General features: G+C 37.0%; 1 protein-coding gene across 2 annotated transcripts in view; it reads right to left on the bottom strand.

Annotated features, from left to right (window-relative positions):
• WWOX (WW domain containing oxidoreductase) overlaps nt 1-22,547 on the bottom strand; it is a 473,685-nt gene that overhangs the window by 376,075 nt on the left and 75,063 nt on the right. For both annotated transcript variants that reach the window (XM_036390457.2, XM_036390458.2), the window contains one exon: nt 4,577-4,665. In XM_036390457.2, the coding sequence (XP_036246350.1) occupies nt 4,577-4,665 (89 nt within the window). The remainder of the gene's footprint in view (nt 1-4,576; nt 4,666-22,547) is intronic.

Here is a 22,547-nt window from a genome sequence, read left to right as displayed (position 1 = left end):
AAATTTAATCTATAACTTTCCTGCTGTTTTGATCATGGAAGTGTTTTTATGGTGAGGTCCAGGCAAACGCCAGGACACCATGGCTGTAAATACTGGCAACAGGTCCTGTCCTGGGACTTTTAGAACTGAAACACCAGTGCTTCCCTCAGTTAAAGTATGCAGGTTTCAGCCAAGTATGGGATGATCAAATTGAGAAATAAAAACCAAGGTGCCACATCCACACGTCTCCACTCCTACGCAAACACCAATTCCACAGACCCTGAGCCACCCAACACTGACCCTGACTGAATTCCAATGCTGTGCTCCATACAATCACAGCAGGGCTGTCATTTTGTCTGTAAGGGGGATTAATACCAACCCTAATTCCTCACATCATGCCCACTCAATGAATAGCAGATTCAATTCTGTGTTTCTTAGTTCCAAAACGCTAATATGAAAGATTGGTTGGTGTGCCTCTGCCAGCTGAACAGAAATCAGCTCATGCCAAATCCATCTTAGCCCAGAACATTATTATAAACAGATCATTTATTTGACTTTCAGAGACATTCAATGAACTGCCTGAGCTGGAAACCAGCAGAGGGGAAAGACTTGATACATATAAAAGAAGTAACTTGAACAAATCCAGCCATTTAGGTGCACTGAGATCTCTTGTCCCATTCTCATCCTAACGTTAGCACTGTCTTGACAAGGAAGGAAGATGGAGTTCATTCACTCCTGGTGAAAATATCCAGTGGAGAATGTCCCTGCAGAAAATAAGCCAGAAATACTAAATACTAAAAGATAGCTGGATTTCTCCAAAAATTTTTTGCTAGAAATCCTTGAGGGCTATTTTTTATTGGACATCCCTTTTATGTGTTAGTCTGTGTGTTCAGGTTGTGCTACAATGATAGATTAAATATTAAACAGCAATATTGTTTTATTCTGTCTTCTCTCTAAGTTGACTTTGGGAGATCCAACTGATTTAGGTTTTTACCTTATTTTTCCCACTGAATCCTTCTACCTGTGAGACCAGAAAAAAAATGGAGGGCACTGTCCTGCTCCTAGAGAAAGTTTGAGTGTTGCAATCACAGAACTGCAGGATCTAAAATAATCAGCAAAACCCTTCTGCATGGATAAAAAAGTCTCAGAAAGAGAAACAGCTGTATCAACTCACAAGTATAGATAATGCAAACAAAAAAACCCCTCTTTTTCTCTGAGAGGAGGAAGGATTTTCTAGAATATATTTATAGGAATATGGCATAATTTACTGGTGTTTATATATTCAGAGCTCAGATTTTATCTGTGGACAAGTCTGCAACACCTAAAAAATCCATGTAGGAATAAAAGATTTCCACTAAATCTCAGAAGTATGATAATTTATAGATGAATCATCTGACTTTTACTTTCAAACAGGGAAGGCTTCTTAGCCTTAGCCTTTAAAGTACCATTCCAATTCATATTAAATATTTCTTTTCAGAGTAACTATTTCCTCCTGTTTATTATTTATGCTTTTCTCAAGGCTCCCTCTGTTGCATCATTTGTTGTCTGTATGCAACCAGCCCTGTTAAATTCCTGCTGAGCAGAGGATGACATTTCTTCATTCTTCATGTGGTTTCCACAATCCCTCAGATTCCCAAGCACATTCAAGAAGGCTTTTTTTTTTCTCTACAACTTATTTGATTAAGGCAAGAGATTCACAGTTTCAGCAATTTCCCCTCTGCTCTCTGCAATGCAAACAGCCCCAGCTTCCCCAGCTGCAAAGGTTTCAACTCAGTAAAATTTAGGGATCCTTTTTCTGAAGTTGTTCCATTTTAGTTTTCTCATCCAGGAGATCTGTTCTTCAAGACTATTTTCCAATTGCTGTCAACCAGGGAAGAACAGGGTCCCAGGCTGTGACGTGACTATGAGCACACCCTTACATCTGCTGACAAAAAATAACACCTAGAGCCAAAAAGTGTGCCAGAAAAGCAGAATTTCAGAAGGCATCTATCATCTATTTAAGAAATTTTCAGTTACTAGGTCATATGTCACCAAGACCAACACGTTGTGGAAAATACCAGTGTCCCAGAAACCAACAGTGCACTGGAGAAACCAAACAGAGAATATCACTACTAGCACAGAGATGTTTAAGATGTTCACCACTGAATACTAAAGGCCTCTTCACATAAGGAAAATGCAGGTCTTTATTAAAATGTGTGTGCTCATACAAAATTTCTCCTTGACATTTTAGAAGTATTGTAGTTTTCCCCAGAAACCAAGATCTAGACAGCTCAGAACTCAAATGACAGTTTTGTTTGGGAAGCAAAATTTAAAAATAAAACAACACCCACTAAATTTGCTTTTCCTATCAGCTTCATTGTTGAGAAATCTGTAAGAGAAAGAAAAACCTCTTCTCCTAAGGTATTTCCTACAGTCACTAACAAGAGTGACAGGTCCCTCATGGGAAGGGGGGGGACTCCAGCACGATGTGCTTCTCCTACAAGATATTTCAGAAATATTTCAGAAATTTTGGCTGCCAACAGACAAGACTGGCCCAAGCATAAAGAACAAGGCTCAGTCTGTCACTGGAGCCTGTAAGATTCCTTCCAGTTGCTCATAAAGCCCCAGGTGCAGAGGAATTCCCAACGTGACAAAAGCCTCTGGACACTGAGGCAAAACCGACGAAAGAGGAGACAGACAAAGGTCATCAGTGCTCACCAGGGCTGGAAAACTCATCAGCCACCACTGCAGCAGGAAGATGCCTCTGCCACATAACTGCTTTTCCAAACTTACCCAGACACAGTTAAATCACAAAAAAAATCAGAGGCCAGAAAGAGCTGGTAGATCTCCCAGTCCACCCTCCTGCTGGTGCAGATGGTTGTAAGGTGAATTTCTGTATCTGCATCAGATAAAAGATGCAGTGCTACAGGCAGTGTGTGAGGTCTGGTTTCCATCCAGCCCCAGACTTTAAACAAAATATTACTGGAAATTCATTTTGGTCAAAACCAAAGTCTCACAGTAGATACAGAACATAGACTTCCACATTATGCTTGGATGAGTCCTGCCAGACACAGGCAAATCTGAGCATATTTAAGAGAGAAAAGCCTGAAGGCAAGGCAGAGGCTTTGAATGCTGTCTATTACTAAACTATTTTCCAAATAAAATGAGTGAAACATTAGTAATGCCTGTCCATCACTGACAATGTAGCTTTACAGACCTACACTGGGAGAAATGGGGTATGCCAACAAAAACAAACCAGGTTTTACTGATTCTAGATCTTCTCCTTTCTTCAGTTCTCTGCCAAAATTGATTTAAGCCTGTTCACTTCCAAGGATTTATAAACATGCATACCTAATGGACTAGCTAGGACAATCAGGGTGTGAGCTGCAACACACAAATCAGGAAATGAGCTGCATTTGGAAAAAGAGTGGTTTTGACTTTTCACTGAACCACACACTTAAAGAAATGTAGCATATTAAAAGCATGAAGATTCTAAATTAAAACACTTACTGCTCTCACACCACAAAACCAAGTTAGTAGTAAAGAGCAATACTTGCAAGGATTTGTCTTGCAAGAAATTTTAATATATGAAGATGACATGATAAGAAAATATTGATACTAAGGATTTTGGCAGTAAAGAAATTCTGTTAGAAGTCAGTTTTGACAATTCTTTGCATCTAAAAGACCTACATATCTGGCTCATAAGTACTAAAATGTCATCTGTCTATTCATGTGAGATTTATCTTTGGCAGTGTTTCAAAAGTGAAAAAAAAACACTCTTTGTAATAATTTTCTCTAAGACAATGTATTTTCAAAGCTAAGAGGTCATATTCTCTGGAGAAGAACAGTAAGATGCATATCAGTTACAGAAATACTTGCAGAAAATAGCTAAGTTTGAATACACACAACAATCAATGGGTCAAACTGTGGATAAAAGCACAAAATGTGGAATTTATTGTCAAGACTTGGAAGTTAAAAGCTTTCAAATAATTTCTTCAATTCAGACATTCATTGCTCTGTTCAAGCTAAATTAAAGGAACCACTTGGAATCTAACCTGCTTATCTCCATATAAATTTGTCTACTGTTAAGTGATGTCATTATCACAACCTCTCCCCTTTTGTTTTTCTTTTTTTTTTTTGTTATGGACTATTCCACAGAGAGGTCTGGAAAATGGAGCTGTCTGGCTCATAGGGCTGTGGTTTTTTAAGGCTTTAAAGAGGAAAAGGAGAGAGAGAAGGTTAGAAAACAACACAAGACAAGAAGTGCACTAATTGTTCACCCTTGACCTCTTCCAAACCACTGCCAAACTGTTACCAGTTGCCTGAGCTGTCTTTATGCAATTCAGCTTTGGTCTTTTTCAACAGCCACAGGGTAAAAAAGCCCTTTAAAAGTGGGGCTACACATCAAATAATAGAAGATCTGTTATTTATTTTTGTGTGTGTGTGTGTATGAAAACAAATGATCTTTAATTTACATTGAAAAAAATTCCCGTGAAATGATTATTCACTCACTGCAGTTGGTGATCCATCCAACTATGGTGATCCTGCCAACTGTGCTCAGCTGATAAAGACATTAAAATAACAAGAAATTATTACATCTAATTTTCTGAGTACTTACAGATTCTTGGATTTGAATGCTTCAGCAAAGTGCTGCACACTCTGAAGAGAAGCAAGGTCTAAGGTCATTGCCTCTACCTTGGCTTTATGCTGGAACAAGAGAAAATATAAAAAAGGATAAATAACAGCAAGTTCAGTTCACAGTATCACATTACAGTAAATGTGTTATGAAACTTGTCTGATTCCCTTGTTTAACATTATAACCCCAGAGTGAATACAAATCATCAAAAGGGATGGACAAGCACAACATTTAGTGCCAAAAGTAGCATTTGTGATTTGGTGATTCTGCTGAAAACACACACTATGTAATGCACAGCTTTATATAATGCAATGAATGGACTCAAGGCAGTGTTAAGGTTAACAGCTATCTTTTTTGCTTTGATTTTGACAGTGAAACTTATGTAACTCATGAAATAAAAAGTAGAGTAAGTGCTATTCTCAACACATGCTATTTTTTGGAACCATACCAATAGGAAAAAAAAAAATAAATATTCTATAAAAAACAGCTTGAGATTGACACATATTAATTTTAAAAAATCTATTTTTCATGGTAGGTGATATAAAGGACAGTATAAAATGACTACAGAAAATAACAGATCAGTCTACACAGTGCTTTATACAGTTAGAGTTTATCAGGACATATTATAGATACACACTTCCCTGTCAGGGTGGGGAGGCCCTGGCACAGGTTGCCCAGAGAGGTTGTGGACTCCCCATTCCTGGAAGTGTCCTAGGCCAGGCTGGATGGGCTTGGAGCAGCCTGGGATGGTGGAAGGTGTCCCTGCCCATGGCAGGGGCTTGGAACAAGATGGGCTTTAAGTTCCAACACAAACCATTCTGTGATTCTGTGTTTTCAAAAGAAATTCTGTATACACCTAAAGCAAACTTCTCACCTAGGAGGGACACACTGTGCCAAAACACAATTTTCAGCTTTAAGATCCCTGTTTCCAGGTATTTTGAAACTCCAAATCTCAAAACAAATTGAACCAAAAGATGTGTACCTATTTTCATCACAACGCTGAAGTCATCACTGAACCAAGCAGCTGGTGGTTGCACCAGGGTCTGCTGGGATTACAAGGTTATACCATGAGCATTGCTGGAGGAATGAAAGGACAGAAGGAAGCCAGGAAGAGTCTCCCATTGTCTCCCAAGCTCAAGTGATCCATCTGACCTCCCCATTTCATTGCATCTGGCACTTTCTCCCTACATCTGTTTTCTATTTTGCTATGAACCCATTCTGCCTGCTACAACTACCTTACAGGTTTGCCTTAAACAGAATATCATCACTCCAATTCCTCTTGTCCCATTCCAGCCAGACTTATCAGGACAGCAAAATAAACACAACTAAAATTTCAACAGGTTCAGTCTTCATAGGAAGTATCAATTGCTGGAGGTGGAAAATGCTAAACCAAACTTTGCTGCAAAGAGGTATTTTACCCCTACAAGATGCACATCATTCAGGAATTCATTCTTCCCCACTGGGTAAATATTTTCTTCTGTTTGATGGTCAGAGACTTGAGAAAGATGATGCTGCCTTGCATTATGCAATAGAACTCCAGAACAATTTCCCTTCAGCTGTGCAGTTCAAAGCTGTTTACTCACTACTGAAGTCATGTGCATAGTTGGGTTTACTTTGCCTCTGCTTTCCTCAGTTGAAACATTCTCCTGTCTCTCCCAAGGGTAAAAGGACATAGGGAGGTCAAAAAACATAATAATCAAGTTGTTCAACAGGCTAGACCACAAGCTGCCAGCCACTGTCCTCTTGGGGACAAGGGTTCAAGTCCACACGACATCACTCAGGTAATGCTTTTCCTCTTGGTGTCACACATTAGGCTTCTGCTACTGATTCCAGGAACAGAAAAGAGGTGTCTGTACTTCATGTCCAAAAGAAAAAAAGAAAGTATGAAGCCTCCAAAATACTTTCTGAAATAGAAGTTAAGCTGACTCAAGTTGGCCTGATTTGAGGATTAATATATTGAAAATGTAAAAATCAGAAATTTTAAAATTATAATATTTTTTCAATTTTCTCCCTGCTTTTGCTGTTTAAAACCTTGATGGTTGAAGCCTGCATTTCCTTCACTTGCACAGAAGGCACATCCTGAGCACAGACAAATACATTTACTCTGTTTTCCTCATGGGAGAAACTGGAGCATGGGACATCCAAAGCACTCAGAACCTGAGTGAGAAGCTGACACCTCAGCTTCTGAAGGCACTCAAGAAGCCAGGTGTGAGTGTTTTCTCCAAGCACAGCTGGGGAAGAAATCACTTTAATGTACCATGAGTTTAGGCAAGTTCCCCAACTTTTTTGTTTCAGATTCTCCCCTCAACTGAGAATCCAGCACCTCTCACCCCACAGAGGTTTTGTGTAGACCAACAATTCCTGCTACAGTTTGAGACTGTGAAATGCAAAACCTTTAGTATCAATTCAATTTTATTTAAATTTTCCCACTGTTACTTATATCACAATATCTCTTTTTAAAAAACCTATGAATAAAGGAATATACTTGCAAGGTATGTTCTTAATAATGTACGAATATCTCCATAAATGACAAGTAGAAGGTTTTATGTTTGTTTTCTTACAGTAGCTCACAATTACCTCTGTTATAATGTTTTCCCTGTTTCCCTAGAATCCTAGGTGTCACACATTGTGATATGTATACAAGAGCATAGGAGGTTTTCATAAAAAATAAAACTAAAAATCATTTTTGCTAAAAGGCATCTTAACTGTAATTGTTCTCTGCAGTCAGAAGTGGTTGGTAATGGTATGCTGCAAATCCTGATCTAATGCGTCATAATTGTATTATGCTGATGTCTCTCATTACTTCACATGTTTTCAGCACTGAATTATGCCTCATTTTATGTTGTGAAACCTTAATGAGACTTGCCACCTTCCCAAATACAGCAGACAGTCTTTAAACTGCCATCATCAAATCCGTACACTAAGGCAGGAAACTCCAGAAATTTTGAAAATTAAATTGACAAAAAGTATTAATGTTCCCTCTACTGTTTTATTTTCAATTACATCATTTAAGGAGAAAGTAGATACTGAAATGAGTTTAGAATAATTTAGAGAGCTCTTTTCTAAACCACAGGCTCATAACTACGTGGTGCCATTGAAAAGCTGTGTGAAATGAACTGCTGTCCTTGCTGCAGGTATGCAGGACAAATGTCCCATCCAAAACCCCTTCAGGACCAGAGCCAGACCAGCTCTGCAAAGTGGCCAGAGGAGAACAGACACAAGGGGAGGGGACATTCCTGCTGTCTGCTGAGCCCTGAGCAATCCAGGTCAGCCAGAACCAGCCGAGAGGTTTGAGTTTGGGATGGGGGTATTTGTATTTCATGAAGCCCAATAAGCAGTTCAAGGCTAACAGTGTCCAGGCATCAATGTGGTGCCTTTGAAGAAACAGCCAAAGGCAAATCAACCTCCAGTTCCAAACAAGTCCTCTTCTAAACCCAACACAATAGCACTTTGAAAAGTCCAAAGAAAAAAATTTATCTTGTATTTCATGTTTCACACTCAGTTCTAAAAGCCTTTCATCAATATTTCCAGGTAGGTTTCATTACTCTGTACAGCCCAAGAAAACAGCTTATTCAGTTTTGTATGTAAGCTGCTCCCTATTGGAGCAAAAATATTAAAAATACTTAAGTGCAATTGGCTATACTTTGCACTCATGCTAGAAAAATGCTTATTGAGCCAGAAAGTAACACAAAAGTGAAAACCCCCAGCAAGCCAGCTATTTCACTATATGCAATGCATTCACTTTACAGCCTAAAAATTGTTTAAAAATGAACACTGCATGGTAGAGTAGTTTGGCAGTAAACATGATTGTGCATTTGTGTCTTGGTATTGAAGAAGGAGCCTTTTTTCATAGTGAATTTTTCATTCAAATGTAAGTGATGATTTACGTTAAATATAGGTAAAGCATAGCTACATTTTCCTGAAGGATTGCAAGGAAGTGAAGAGCAGTACAATAAGTTGAAGCATAAAAGCTTTCTCTGTCATAATATTTATTATAATGGCATATAAAATAGCTGAAATAAATAATAGATGACTAAAAGTAAATTCATATGATAAAGAATCTTTCAGCAGACACCATTACTTCTGACTGCTCCAGTTTCATACAGAGTTGAAGAGTCTTAATAAATATGCTGTAGCCTCTGTATCTGATGTAAGTACAAGTCATTTTGTGAGGGCCTGCTTAAAATGTACCATAGTGGACACTACATAATTTACTGTATAATTTTACTCTCAGAAAATAGTGCGTGTACATCTTCAATGTTTAAAAGTCCTTAACTCAAAACTGAATACTTGGCACAACAACAGGACTATCTGACTTTGAGGAACTGAAAGTACAATCAATTGGTAAAAAGTGGTTTAATTTAATACAGAAAAAATCTTCATGACAATGTCTTGGAATGCAGATAGTTCTGACAGGCTGTCTGAGAAAGAAAATCTTGGGGAAAAAAAAGAATTTTACATCAAAGCTGATGAAAAATCTGTGGAATTATCTGAAAATAGGTAAACAAATAACCAAATCTCAGCATATGACAAGCAATGCCCACATAAACTCATATTTCCACGTTGAGGATGGAGCAGGGGGTGTTTTAGAAGCACATCTGACAATTTGACACATAGCTTATGACAGTCAATAGCCAGTGCCATGCACTATTTATGGGGGTACCTAATGGGGAAAAAGGCTTTCACTCAGGATTAGGACTGCAAATATTATTGTCCCTAATGTAGTCAATATTTGGTGCTTCATGCAAAACTGTATTTATGCAATGGCAGCTCCAGCTGGTTGTGTGCTCTGAATGCTCTGCAGCTCCTGGGAGCTGATGGGGATGGATGCATCCATTGCTGCTTTTAGAGCAATCCAGCACCTCTGGACGATGCTCTAATAATGTGTTCTTCTGCTACCTTTGGGATTCATCAATAAAGTTCCTTAGAAGACCTTGTGGTGGAACATTTTTACACTCCCACCTTCCTCCTCCCCCCAATATCAGCAGTATTTGTGCAGTACTTACAAATTTCCACTAACTTTATGCAAGACAACACAAATCAATTTCCCAAATATTAACCATTTTACCAGCACATTCATGAGATGTACAAGGAAATAGCTAGGACTTACTTGATTCTTCATGAAAATCAGAGATGAAAAGGATTTCCATTCTTTCATTAAAAAAAAAAAATTTAGTAATACTTGGTTTCATTATTTTCTGATGTGGTTTTTTTTACCTGTATTTTGGTTGTAATTTAGTGGTGTAAATTTTTCCATTATTCTTCTTGCTCAATTCTGTCATAGTCTGATGCTGTGTGTGACCTCTCCCAAAAATTCATTTGTAAAGCCTGGTTCTTCCTGCTTAAGTAACTTGATCTTCTGATCCTCACAAAAATGAAATTCCTCCAGGGGTTGCCTTCATCCAAGTGAAGAGAACAGCACACAGATCAAGATTTAATGGGTCAGTGTGAGCCTGCAAACTGCTCAGATTACTGATCAGCCTTGGACCAACATTTTATCATGAAGAATAAATTATTAGTACCATTGTTTTCTTTGTCTCTATCCCTTCTCCAGAATTCTGGAGAATTCTGGATGTTTGGCACAGAACAGTGTTTATCTTTCTGGCATCATCTACAACTTAGAGGCCTCTTCAGAAAAGCCTGAAGCCCTCAAGCTGTTGTAGGATTGTCCTGCAAATTAATGCCCAAAAGTTGCAATTGCCTGAAATTCTGAGCCAAAAAGCCTGAAATTCTGAAGGTGAGAGTTGTGGAAAAAAGATAAGATAGCCTGACAGGAAGGAGTTCAGCTTCTGAGGATGGCATAGACCAATCTGGCATTTGGTCTCACATTTAAACAATTGCTGTTCACAACAATATGTTTCCTTCATCCAAATACTTCATTTCTCTATAATTTAAAATCCAAATACAAAAATGGGACTCAAGTCTCCAGGTACACTTTGTATATTTGACTTATCATGCAATCACCATTTTAAATTTCCCAATAGTTTTAGAACTTTATCTCTTTCTATTAGCAAATGTCTACACATACACTCATTCATTTCTTTGTGGTTGCTTCATTTTTCAGATTTTAATATCCTTTTTTAATAAATCTTCTATAATAAATACCACTTACCACTACAATAAGCAATAATGTTATTTCATAATCTTTACATTAGTTAACTCTTAGATCAGTATCTCTGTAAATTTGGCCTTTCATATCTTCTGAAGATAATTATAAAGGAAAAAAGGGAAAACATCTGCATTTCTTTATGAAATTAATATCTTCAGTGAAGTAAACTATGCTCCAGCAATCCTAAATCATGCTTAGAAAGAGTAAAAGAAGTCATTCTCCTGAAGATATTTTAAAAATTATTTATTCCATAACCAGAGAGAACAAAAAACATACAAAAACTGCTGGACTATAATTTCAGAACACTTCATTTAGTAGGCTCCGAATGCCCTGGTTTTTTTCTGGAGAAACACGGTTCCGTTGCACACAGGACACATTTGCTTCAATAATGAGAAATTACATGTATTTAAACAAAAATCTACTGTAGATTTTGGCAATAGGAATTTGTTTAGCCCTTAATGCACATGAACTGTAGGTAATTACTTGGGAGCCCACTTTTAGCTGGAATTTCTTTTTTCTTTCCCTGGATATAGATCACTTCTTTCTGTCTCCAAACACCCATTCCTGTAAAGCTCATTTGAATTTATCTTGGGGAATCTCAAATAATCTTGGCAATATATAACAACATGTGTATGGTTTACCATTCTAATAAACATATCTCCTTGTTTAGAGAATGATCAAGGGAGCCTGGGAACATGTAACAGAATCTCAGCTGTGGAGAGCCTCCTATTCAGATGCTTCCAATTCCTTTCATTCTGCACCATCCCAAGTGATAGCAGAATGCATTTTCAAAGAGAGGAACAAGGCAAACAGCATCAGGGTAATTTAGAAGCTACAGGTTTGGGTTTTTTTCCTTTTAAAAATTCCTTCTATTTGAAGTTTTTAAGATTAAATAAGCCCAGTTTAGGAGTTGCAGAGAAGGAAGCAATGTAGGAGGCAATAGGGTAATGGATTTGTTGGAAATGGCAGAAGCTGGGGGAAAAAGGAGAATTTCTAAATGGACTAAACCAGTAACGTCCCTATTTCAATACATTATTACCATTGTTAATTACCCATAAAATTAAAGAGGTGTTATCTTACATGTACAGCTCCACACACAGTGGTGTACAGAACTTCCAGGAGGATTTCACACAGAGGGAAGGGAAGGCAGCATCCCCACTCCAGACAACAAACAAGAGGAGAAGAGCAGGATGGTCAAAAGGGCAACAATGTTTAAGTAAATACAAAATGAAGCCTTTTTCCCTGTTCTCTCATGATCCATAACCATAAGCTACGTTGTTGCCTGAAAGTGCAGACGTGCACTGTGCAGTGCATTAATCCTTCAAACACTAACAGATGCTGGCAGGGATTTAGGCTGGAATGTATTTACAAAGTGACAAATTATGTTCTGTATTATACAGAGAGAGAAAGAGCACCCACAAATAGGCTGATAAATGTCAGCTGCAGTCACGACAAACGGTTTATTTTTATTATACTGTAACCACAAATGTTTTTTGCAGGGAGGCCCAAAGATTTATTTGTTGCAGGAAAAAACAAGATTATATATGACACAAAGTAATAACTGTGAGATCACTGATGTTCTGGGCAGCTTGCCCTCCTGGAAGCTGTGTTCAGATTGAAAAATGTCGCTTAAAAAATGGTACGTTAAATGACACAAAATAAGTAGTTCATAAATCTGCATTGAAACAACAATAACTAATAATTAAAGACAACTCTTACAACATGGCTCCTACAAGCTAGAAAGGAAAGCACGCCCTTCTCTTTAGTGGAAATGAAAAAGCAGTGAGAATATTGGAAGGAATGGGATGGAACAGTTTCCGACCAAAGCCCCAGCGCTGCGATGGTGAGATGGAGCCCTCGCTGCGGGCAGAGCGCGGGCAGCAGCGCAGCTCGTTGGCAGGATGCTGACGTCTGCAGGCTCACAAATGCACTGCAGCTCTTTGGGAGGGTGGCAAAGCTGGCCAAGGGATTTAAGGTACAGTCCTTTCCCCCCACTGTTAATATTGGGGGGGAAAATAAAATATCAGTGTGGTTAAAAGTCATCACTTCTGTACCCATGAATAATGTCGGGATGCTTCAACGTAAGTAGAAATAAATATATGAGACAAAGATATGAAAGAACTGAATAATTAGCTATTTAAGCCATTTTAATTGGCAGTTCGTGGTTACAATTTCCTAGATTTAAACAATATAACATTGATAACTTACAGAACAGTATGCTCAAAGAAATAAACACATACACAAACTCTTTTGTTTCCCCAGCTGTTCACATTTCCAAGCTAAGAGATGCATTGAAAATGGTCACATTGATATGTATGTAATTTTAGAAAGTGAAATAAAAGGGCTGAATCACATTAGTAAAGATTTCTTGTACAAGGGTTGGCAGGATCAGCTTCTTAATATACACTCAATATACACAATATAGACTTGAACAAAAATATGAAGTCTTTCTGCATGCACAGGAAAATATCAGCACCAGAATACGAAAATCTGCCCTTCTGCCACCTGATCTGTGGTCACTAAAGGAGGAAGCTTTTCTCTACTTTCCTTCTAAAGAAATATGATGTGGCAAATAAAACATGAAGAAAATAAACAGAAAGGCTGAAATTAAATGCGTGTGCAAACGTGGCCCATCTCAGGAATCACTGACGTAAAACCAAGCACATCATTAAATAGGTAAGGTAATCCCAAGGTTGTCTGAAAAGCTGAGATCAAAGTCCAGACCATGTATTTTACAGAGGCACAATGGGGCAGCCCCAGACAGGAGGGGTCAGAAGGCCACATCCCATTGTTCTGATAATTAAGAAAGTTTAAAATAACTTAAATGTAAATGTGAAAAAAGTTCGCGATCAAGTGTCTTATTTTTAAGCACCATCAACATGAAAAGCTTTGAAATTTTCATTTACTAAATATGCATTAATTTTCTGGTAAAATTTTGACCTCAAGATAACAAAAGTAATCCAGAAAATAATTGTCTCATGCAAAATAATTGTCTCTCATCATTAAACTTACTAAAGCACTTGTTTCCTAAATACAATTTGTGTATGTACAATATGGTCAGAAGGACAAAGAATATGCCTTAAAAATTATATTTGCACAGGTATTTGTACATAAAAAAACAAGCAGTGGTGCCAGGACAAAAAATAAAGCAGCAGGAAAAGCATAAAAACCACCTACTTCCAACTTTAAATATTTGCCTGAAGAATATGTGTGAGAGATTCATACAAATACTTTACTGGTAAGAGGAAAACAAAAAATTAAAAAAAAAAAAAACCACTGCCTTTCCCCTCTATAAAGGAAAGAGACTAAAAGGGACTAGAAGAGACTTTTCAGATGCCTTCTGCAATCCTGCAACCATAAGGGTTAATGCCAAGTTTTAATGTAGTCATTCAATTATTAAATTGCTTTTAATTTAACAGATATTGTTACACAGCTAAATAATCAGCACATATTCTACCTTGAAATTTTGGGGTTTAAGCAAGTAACTTAGGCTTTTCCCAAATGTTAAGGCTGTACCTACCTGAACACCTGAAAAAATAGCAGGTACTGTGTATCTTACCCATATGCCACATGCAAAAATGTAAAACATATTAAAAAAAAATTCAAAAAGAAAATTTCCAAGCAGATGTTTATAAACAGAAGGTAACGGATAAAAACCCAAACACAATGCTGCATTATGTTACATGATTCACTGATGAACCCATTGGAACTACAGCAAAAAGCCCTTCTGGAAAACTTCCAGAAATTAAAAGGTGCAAACAAGCTGCCTAATACCCTTGCGTAGACTGAATTCTTATGAAGAAAATAAAGTTTATTGTCTGGAAACAGAGAAAGCATGAGGAAAGCACTAAAGCAATGGAGGTGAACAATTAGACAGATGTTCACTTAAGGAAATAAAGAGAACAGAAGAAGCCATCACTGAGGAATTTTACGAGAATACTGACAACTCTGCACCTCATCAAGGGCACTGGTAAAGTTAAAGCCACTGAAGCCATTTCTCCTCAACTCCAGTTTAACTGCTGACCTTGCAAAAGTCTGCATTTAGCAAATGTGGCTTAGGAAAATAGCATTAGACTTTTCATTCCACTATTTTTTCCCGAAGTCCATTTATATACCCTACTGTATATTTCAAGAAAATTAACTTTATTTCCTTGTGTAATATTACATGTGCTCTGAATTTTTTCCTAACTCTGCTCAGGTATCAGGAAAATCTATACTTACAAAGCCTTTGTTACTTAAGTAAAATTAAATACTGTCAATTACATCTGAGATTCATAAAAGCATATACATGAATAGCTGGAATGGCTTTTGCTTAATATGATTATAGATATGTTTCTAAAATAGTCAGGGTTTGCATAAGATACAATCTGGCAATCTGGACATGTTTCAGAACTTGGAACATTTGGCATTTAACTACTGAAAGAAAAATGGAGAAAAAAGCATCTTTTGTTGATAAACTGTCTCATAGAGCAAAAAAATATGGGCATACAGGCAAAAGGAGGAGCAATTAATAATAAGAGGAAAGATTTTTTGTCAAGGACAAAAATCTTACTCTTCTGTGCTCGTTCACACTGAGGTACAAATGTAATTTGTTCCACAAATGTATCTCCTGCTTAAAATACAGTTTAAACATTCTTGGGTTTGATAATAGTTCTCTTGCAGATTTTCAGGAAAAAAAAAACCCTCCAAATCTCAAGTGCATTACTGATTACTCCTTTTATCTGCTCGTGTATTTTCAGAAATTACTGTCAAAGAAACCAGAAAATGTATCTCAGTGTCACTAACAGAACTTCCTGAGTGCACCAGGCTGCTTCCCACAACATTCCCCAAATGTTCCTGAGCTTTAAATTAAACACAACACCCATCACCTTCCTCTCACAGTGCAGGGGACACAAATACCAGAAGTGGGCTCAGCTGCCCAGGAGCTCCCCCAGCTCCCTGCACACACCAAACTTGCTCAGTAACATTATTGGCACGATTTGGGTTCTGGGAATAGGAAGGTACCAGTTAAAAGCTGTATCCTTATCTAAACATTACCTGTACACAAAGCAAACAGAAATCCTGTGAAGCAGATCTTTTTTATAAAATACTCCTGTTCTTTGCCAGCCCCAGTTTCACTGATGAGAAGGGACAGCTCACCCACTGCAAAGGGTTTTTTTTGCAGTGTTTGCAATGCAACCAGGGCTTGGCCCAGCTCTGCAGGGAACAGCCTGCACATTTCCCACACACTCAGGTTTGAAAGTTCTCAGTAACCTGGGAGAAATCCACAGGAAAATTTCATGATTCGCATTTTAAATAATATAAAAGATGTGGAATGTGATTGATTTCACACTAGAGAGAATTGAAATTACAGTTATGGGATAGGTTTTTTCATGTACTGTAAGGTCAAGTAATAGTAAATAATTAATGAATTATGAAACAAGTTTTCCATAAGGCAACACATAAATTCTATTCAATAGGATCTAAATGTGTAGTTACACCAAAAAGCCACATAATATATCACAAAATGAAGAAAATGCCTGATGCTGAGGAATAAAGGGGGGCTGCCATTATATTGGAACAACTGTTACTCTTGTGGAATATAAATAAGATCTTTCCATACATACACGTAATTTTCATAACTTTTATATCTCACAATCTGCAGGAAAAAGAAAAGAAAGCGTTTTCAACTTCTTCTGTCATTGTCTTTTGTAGTAAATCTCTTTCCTCACCTCTCCAGCAGTCAGAGGGGTTCTCAAGCACTGGGGAGGAGAATGATGAAGTGGATCAGAGTCTGGGTGAAACCACAGGGCTCCTTCTCTGATCCTACTGCTGATTTGATTCTTGGCTGAAATCAAGGTGTTGCTGATCCATACTCCCTCTTCACCAGCATAAATTTCACATTCTGTGATGCTCAGGCTGTCTCCTAGAACTTATTCAGGTGCACAATGTGATATTGAAGCTACCTTGGTTAGATCTCTGTGGGCCACTGACATACAGTCAGTGACCTGAATGGGAGGCAAGAAGTCAAAACACAAACACCAAAACATATTTCTTGCCTTGACATCATAAAATTAGTTGAGTTTTGACATTTCTGGATTGGTACAGGGGAAACTTTTTTCTCCAACTGTATAAAATTCTTTTCTGACTCTAATAACAATGTTCTGACCTGTAAGACCATGGGAAACTGGATTATCTTACCTGCAGTAAGAAAAAGGTTTTGCTTAAAGATGACAATACTCTGGATTTCAGGTTCAACTACATACAGAAAAGGACCAAGGGGAGGAGGAAACATTATCAGCATTTGAGGAATGTGTTTCTTATTTATGGTGGCTGCTTAAAGTCATTTGAAAATTTCACAAGGGCTAGTAAATAAAAAAAATTAAAAAACAAAGAGGCAGAGTTTCTGCCAAATTATTGTATCAAATGCAGATAATTTATCAGATCTGCTTCATAAAGAATCCTGACTAAAAGCCCTGAAATAATTCAAAGTCAGGTTTTAGGTCTCCAACAGCGACTGCCTCACCCTAAAATGTCTTTGGTTTTGGTCTCAGTAAGTGCAGGGAGGACCAAGTGCATAACTGGTCCTCACAGGGTAAAAACAGAGAGGAAGTTTTGAGATCATTCACAAGCACCCTCATCTGCAGAGCTATAAATGCTCACCAATAACCTGCAGTAGTGTAAATGTAAGGAGCTGAAACCCAGTCCCACCAAAATACATCAAGTTTCATTGAGATGCAATCTGATCCATGAACACCCCATGGCAACATTCTGTGCTCTCCTGCCAGATTGAAAGATAAATTACTAAAGTACAAATGAAGGCTTGCTTTTTTGGTTTGGTTTTTTTTTACTATTTTAATGGTAGGCTTGCAACTTTTAAGAAATACACAAAAAAAAAATTTCAAGGAAATCTGTAACAGATATTACCTTTTGCTCTGGAAGAAATTTTAACTTCTAAAAACTTACAGCAGTTTTCAGAGATGCTTAAAATCGCATCATAAATGATGCAATTATCAAAAGTGACTTACAAAGACTCAGTCTAAATGCAAAGGCAAATTCTCTAGAAATTATAGAAAGCTACTTTTCAATGAGCAACCTTCTAAACTTCTATAATAGATTTTATAAATCGTTTTGTACAATTTATAAATGCAAAAGCAGTCAGAACTACACAGGTTTTCATGGGAACCCATGGTTCCTATGCTGTGCTCCACAGACTGTGTTAAATAATTTACAGAACCCTACAGTTCTTGCAACATTTTCAGGTACAGCTTTCACAGCCATGATGTGCCTTACAGAACATGCTCAGAACTGACCACGACACAATGGCTGTGAACTTTACAGTTGGTTTATTTTCCTCATCTGCCTCTATCTGGAAAAGCCTGGCAAAGTTACCTGAAAATAGCCCTTTTCTCCCCTCCCATGTCACCATTCAGCACAATTTTTTAGTCTTTTTACTTTATTCTGTCTTCTCCAATCTAAACAGCAAATTTGACCAGTTAAAGAACACTGAATTGCACAAGGTTCCACAGAGCATTTCGAGGCATGACTCACTAATTCTCTCAGGCCCATGAAAAAGCATGTGCCAAGAAAACAAGCAGAGGTTTACAGTCATAAAACTTTGATTAAGTAGGCAATTTTAGGAGGACAGAGGCAAGTTTAAAAAAAATGAAAAGGCTGCAAAAATACTGAATTTTTGTTTAAAAAATCAACAGCATCCATACAATCAACTAAATAGATGATTATTTCCTAAATTAAAGTATCCAGAAATGAAAAATGCAATTAATGCAGTAGATGAGGCAATGAGAAACCATTTATATACTTTTTAACTCTTGTAAGTTTTAGATGACACTTTTCCTTCCTTTCTGTTGTATTTTAATTCCTTACCAACCTTTAAAAGAACTGGGCTCCTTTGCCAGCACCTTTGCTGTGTCCCGGCAACACTGAACAGCTAAAATCAGGTAGTGAAAAGGTTTTCCATTCAAATGACCCATCTGAAGCCAGGCCATTTTTTAAGCAGTAGATCAGAATGGATTCCTAAATTTTAAAGTACTAAACCCAGTCTTTCTCAAGGTTACAGGCAGCTCAGAGGCAGAATCTAACCAGAACAACCAGCATCATCCAAGTCTCACAACAGATGTAAAAACCTTCACAGCATCAGCTCTCATGAATGTGCCTCTTAATAAGGTACAGAAAAAGAGAAAATGTAGAACTGACCTTTAAGAAATATTCTTGTTATGCTTTTTAGCCACTGTGATGATAAGGAAAAAGTGTTTTTTTTCTGAATGAGTACCCTATACCTTTAATGGTTCATTTGTAGTTCAGCGTAAAATCTGAACTATTTGTTGTTCATTGTTGCTATATTCTGTTCCAAGGTTCATAATTTGAAAATTGACTTTGGGGACTTTTTGCTTGGTCTATTAAAATGATTCATGTTGCATTCAACATAAATTGTGCATACACAGAGGAGGTTTAGCACACGTATTCACAGTATAATAACTAAAGTGAATTTTGTACAAGCTGCAGTTTGTGGCAAGGATGCAGTATCATTTATCTTAATTTTTTTTCAGCATTACATTAGGCTCGGGCATTTACATTTTCAGGTATGGCTAAACACTTTAAAACTTTCTTTTTACAGCATGAGTAAAGAGAGAATCAAATCTACATGTTTATATGATGTAACAAAGTAATGCCTTTTTACTGTCTAAAGTACACATGGATTTACTTTCCATTTACCCTCCTGCACAAAGGCAAATGCAAAGTGCATGAAATATTCACCACCTATGAATCACACAGTGTTCCTATTAAAAAGATGATCATGTTCTGTTTTACCTTTCAAACCATGATATGGTAACAGCCACAGTGTCTAAATGGTTTTGTCACTCAAAACTACCAAAGTAATATACAGTAAGGAATGAGAGTGGTTACAGTGTTTTATATGACTTCAGGACAATCTAGTGTCAACTAAATAAATAATTAAGAGCAGAGATATTATTTCAGGCACTAGGCTCAGAAATATTTCTTTTCAAAAATCTGAGTAAGTGGATTTGCCAGAAGAGTGTGAATCCCACCAAATAGGTGGAGGGGGAAAGGAGAAACCAAGATTCTCATCTCCCACTTGATCTTTGAGTCTCAGAAAAACTTCACCTGTTTTTTGTACTTATTTAACAATTACTTTAGTATTTCTGACATGGAAATCTAGGAGATGTTTCAACTTTCAGCTCTACTGAGTGTAATTTTTCTCTATGGTTATTTTCTGGTTTTCATTCCTGCAGCACAAATTTCTGCTCACACAGAACTTTAGTATCAAAGTGTCAAAGCTTGAGGCTAAAAAACACTCAGAAATTAATATCTATGGACAAACTGTGTGGGCAGAGAGTCTGGAGAAATGGGTTTTCTGCACAAAAGACATGCATCCATAAGAAGAGAATGACCTGCATATTCAGGAACTGATCAGTCCCTAGAAGTTGTGTTAGTTGGGTACCAACATCATCACAAAAAAAATACCTTAAAAGTAAACAACTTTATTTATGTAGAGACCAATAATCCAGAATGGATTTTGCACAAAAAACAGATAAGGAGTCATTATGCACTAAATATTGCACTATGAAGGAGCCAACTCCTGTGGGAAGAAGTTTAGCCAACACATTATTTTGCCTTCAGAGTACAAAGAAAAGAAACTTTCCTTCTTAATTTGTTTTTGATGGTTAAGGCAGTCCAGAATTATTTAATAACATGGAAAACTGACTTCTCTAAAGTTTAATACAATCTGAGAAGCACTTAAAAACTGCAGTGTACTGACACTGAACCAAGTCTGACCACCACAGTGGGCCAAAGAGAAATCCCATTTTATCTGTTCAGTTGAACAGATTCTCATGCCTGAAAAGAAAAAGGTTGTTGCCATTGCACAAAAAGGGTAACATAAATGCTCACCTCGAAAGTGTTTTCAAAATTTAATTAGGGTTGTTCTGATCAGACTTCAGCCATGCAAATATTTTATTTTCTAAGGGGAGATCAGTCCCTAAGGCTGATTCCATGAAATGAAGCAGAAGAGCAACTCCCACACACCACATTACAATAGGGGCCAAATTTCAGCAGCTGCCAGCTCCTTTTTCTTCTTTCTAAGCAAACAAAACCCAAAATCACCAAAACTCATAAACCTTCTTAATAGTAACTATTTTAGCTACAAGCAGTACAATTGATATTGTGCAAGACTGGGTGAAGAACAAGTAAAAAACACAAGAGTTTTTATGATTGCACAAAAAAGCACAGAGAAATATATCCCTGCCTTTAAAAATGGCACAGAAACCAGGTATCAGAACACATCTTTCCCTCATTTATTTATATAACCATACTCAAATTGTAGGACTTGCTTCTTGTTTTTACAACTTCTGCTTTCATTAGGAGCATCAGTTTCCCATCACATTTTGAAATTACATAAACACTTACCAATATCTAGGAAAGATATAAAGATCTCTACTGATTATATTTATTAAAATTCCAGAAATTCAAGTTAAAAGTCCACTGCAGAAAATGAAAAAAAAAACCCCATGTAGAAGTGCTTAATTTTAAAATGCATTCAGAATCATAGAGATGCAGGAACTGTATGTGTTAAATCATATGGGCTAAAAAAAAAAATCTATATTTTAATCTTTTTGGGCAGAAACAAATTATCTTATTTACTACATGAATGGTTTCCTCAATTTGACGCCAATCTTTGGAGGCAACTTCAACCTGTCTGAATTAAACAGTCTGCAGAAGAAAAGACTAGATTATTTATATTACAGAATACTGTTAAGAAATAAAATTGAAGGATTACTTTACCACACATTGAAAATAAGAACATGCACATCACTCCAGCTTACAAAAATCTAATTTTACTTTTTCTGTTCTGAGAGAACTTTGATAAGTAGGAGACATGTTTATCTATACACATAAATATGTGTGTGCATGTATAAATTCCCCCCAAATGGACAAGCACCTAAAAAGAGGAGAAATTCACAAAATTGTTTTGTGCCTGTGATTTGTGATTATGAATGCAATGAGAATAATCTTTGATATTTAACCTTTTAGATGGTCCCAAAGTTCCAAACCAAACCCTTCTATGATTTTCTCATCATCAGTAAAATAAAAATATTTTATTATCTATTTAATCCAAAATGCCTCTTTTTATCGCTGAAACATTTTTAACGTTGTTGCTGTTGTTTTTATTATTTATTATTAAAAATTATTCTGAACATCTGTTAAATCACTGTTGCAAAGAATTCATGAGGAAGTAAAAAAACCCAATGTGAATGTCCCCTTTGCCAAAGCCAAAAATAAAAGCTGCATGAGTATCTTGAGCTTAAACTGAGGTAACCCAGACATATCAAAGTCTTGGATATCATGCAAGTTAATGTCACATGTGCCAGCAAGAGAATGTCATATTAAATTAACATCTACCGCTCCTCTACTGACATGTTAGTTTGCATAGAATGACTGAATTCATGTCAAAATTGAAACCACAGTCATACATTCAACTATCAGAGAGCAAAACTGACCAGTGCACAAATATGTAAACCTGAGGAAACTGTTGAGAAAATGCTACTGGCATTTTGGTTTTGCAGGAAAACAACTTTGAATATTTTAAAAGAAATTAATTACTACTGAGAATAAACTAAACATGGATGTAACTGCATTCATAGGACAGGCTCAACACACTGCACAGGGCCACAGCCACTCAGGGTTATGATCACCATCAGAAAACAGCTCATTACTCTTTAAAATAAAACTTTCTACACAAGTGGTAAGAATGAGAAGGGGCAGGAGGGAACACCTGAAGGATGCAGAAGTGCTACATGCGTGCATTTATGAGGGTACTGTGGGACT

Source organism: Molothrus ater, chromosome 12 (assembly GCF_012460135.2).
Source record: "Molothrus ater isolate BHLD 08-10-18 breed brown headed cowbird chromosome 12, BPBGC_Mater_1.1, whole genome shotgun sequence".
Taxonomy (NCBI): Eukaryota; Metazoa; Chordata; class Aves; order Passeriformes; family Icteridae; genus Molothrus; species Molothrus ater.
Note: the sequence above shows the minus strand (reverse complement) of the source record. Positions and strands in the feature narration are given on the sequence as shown.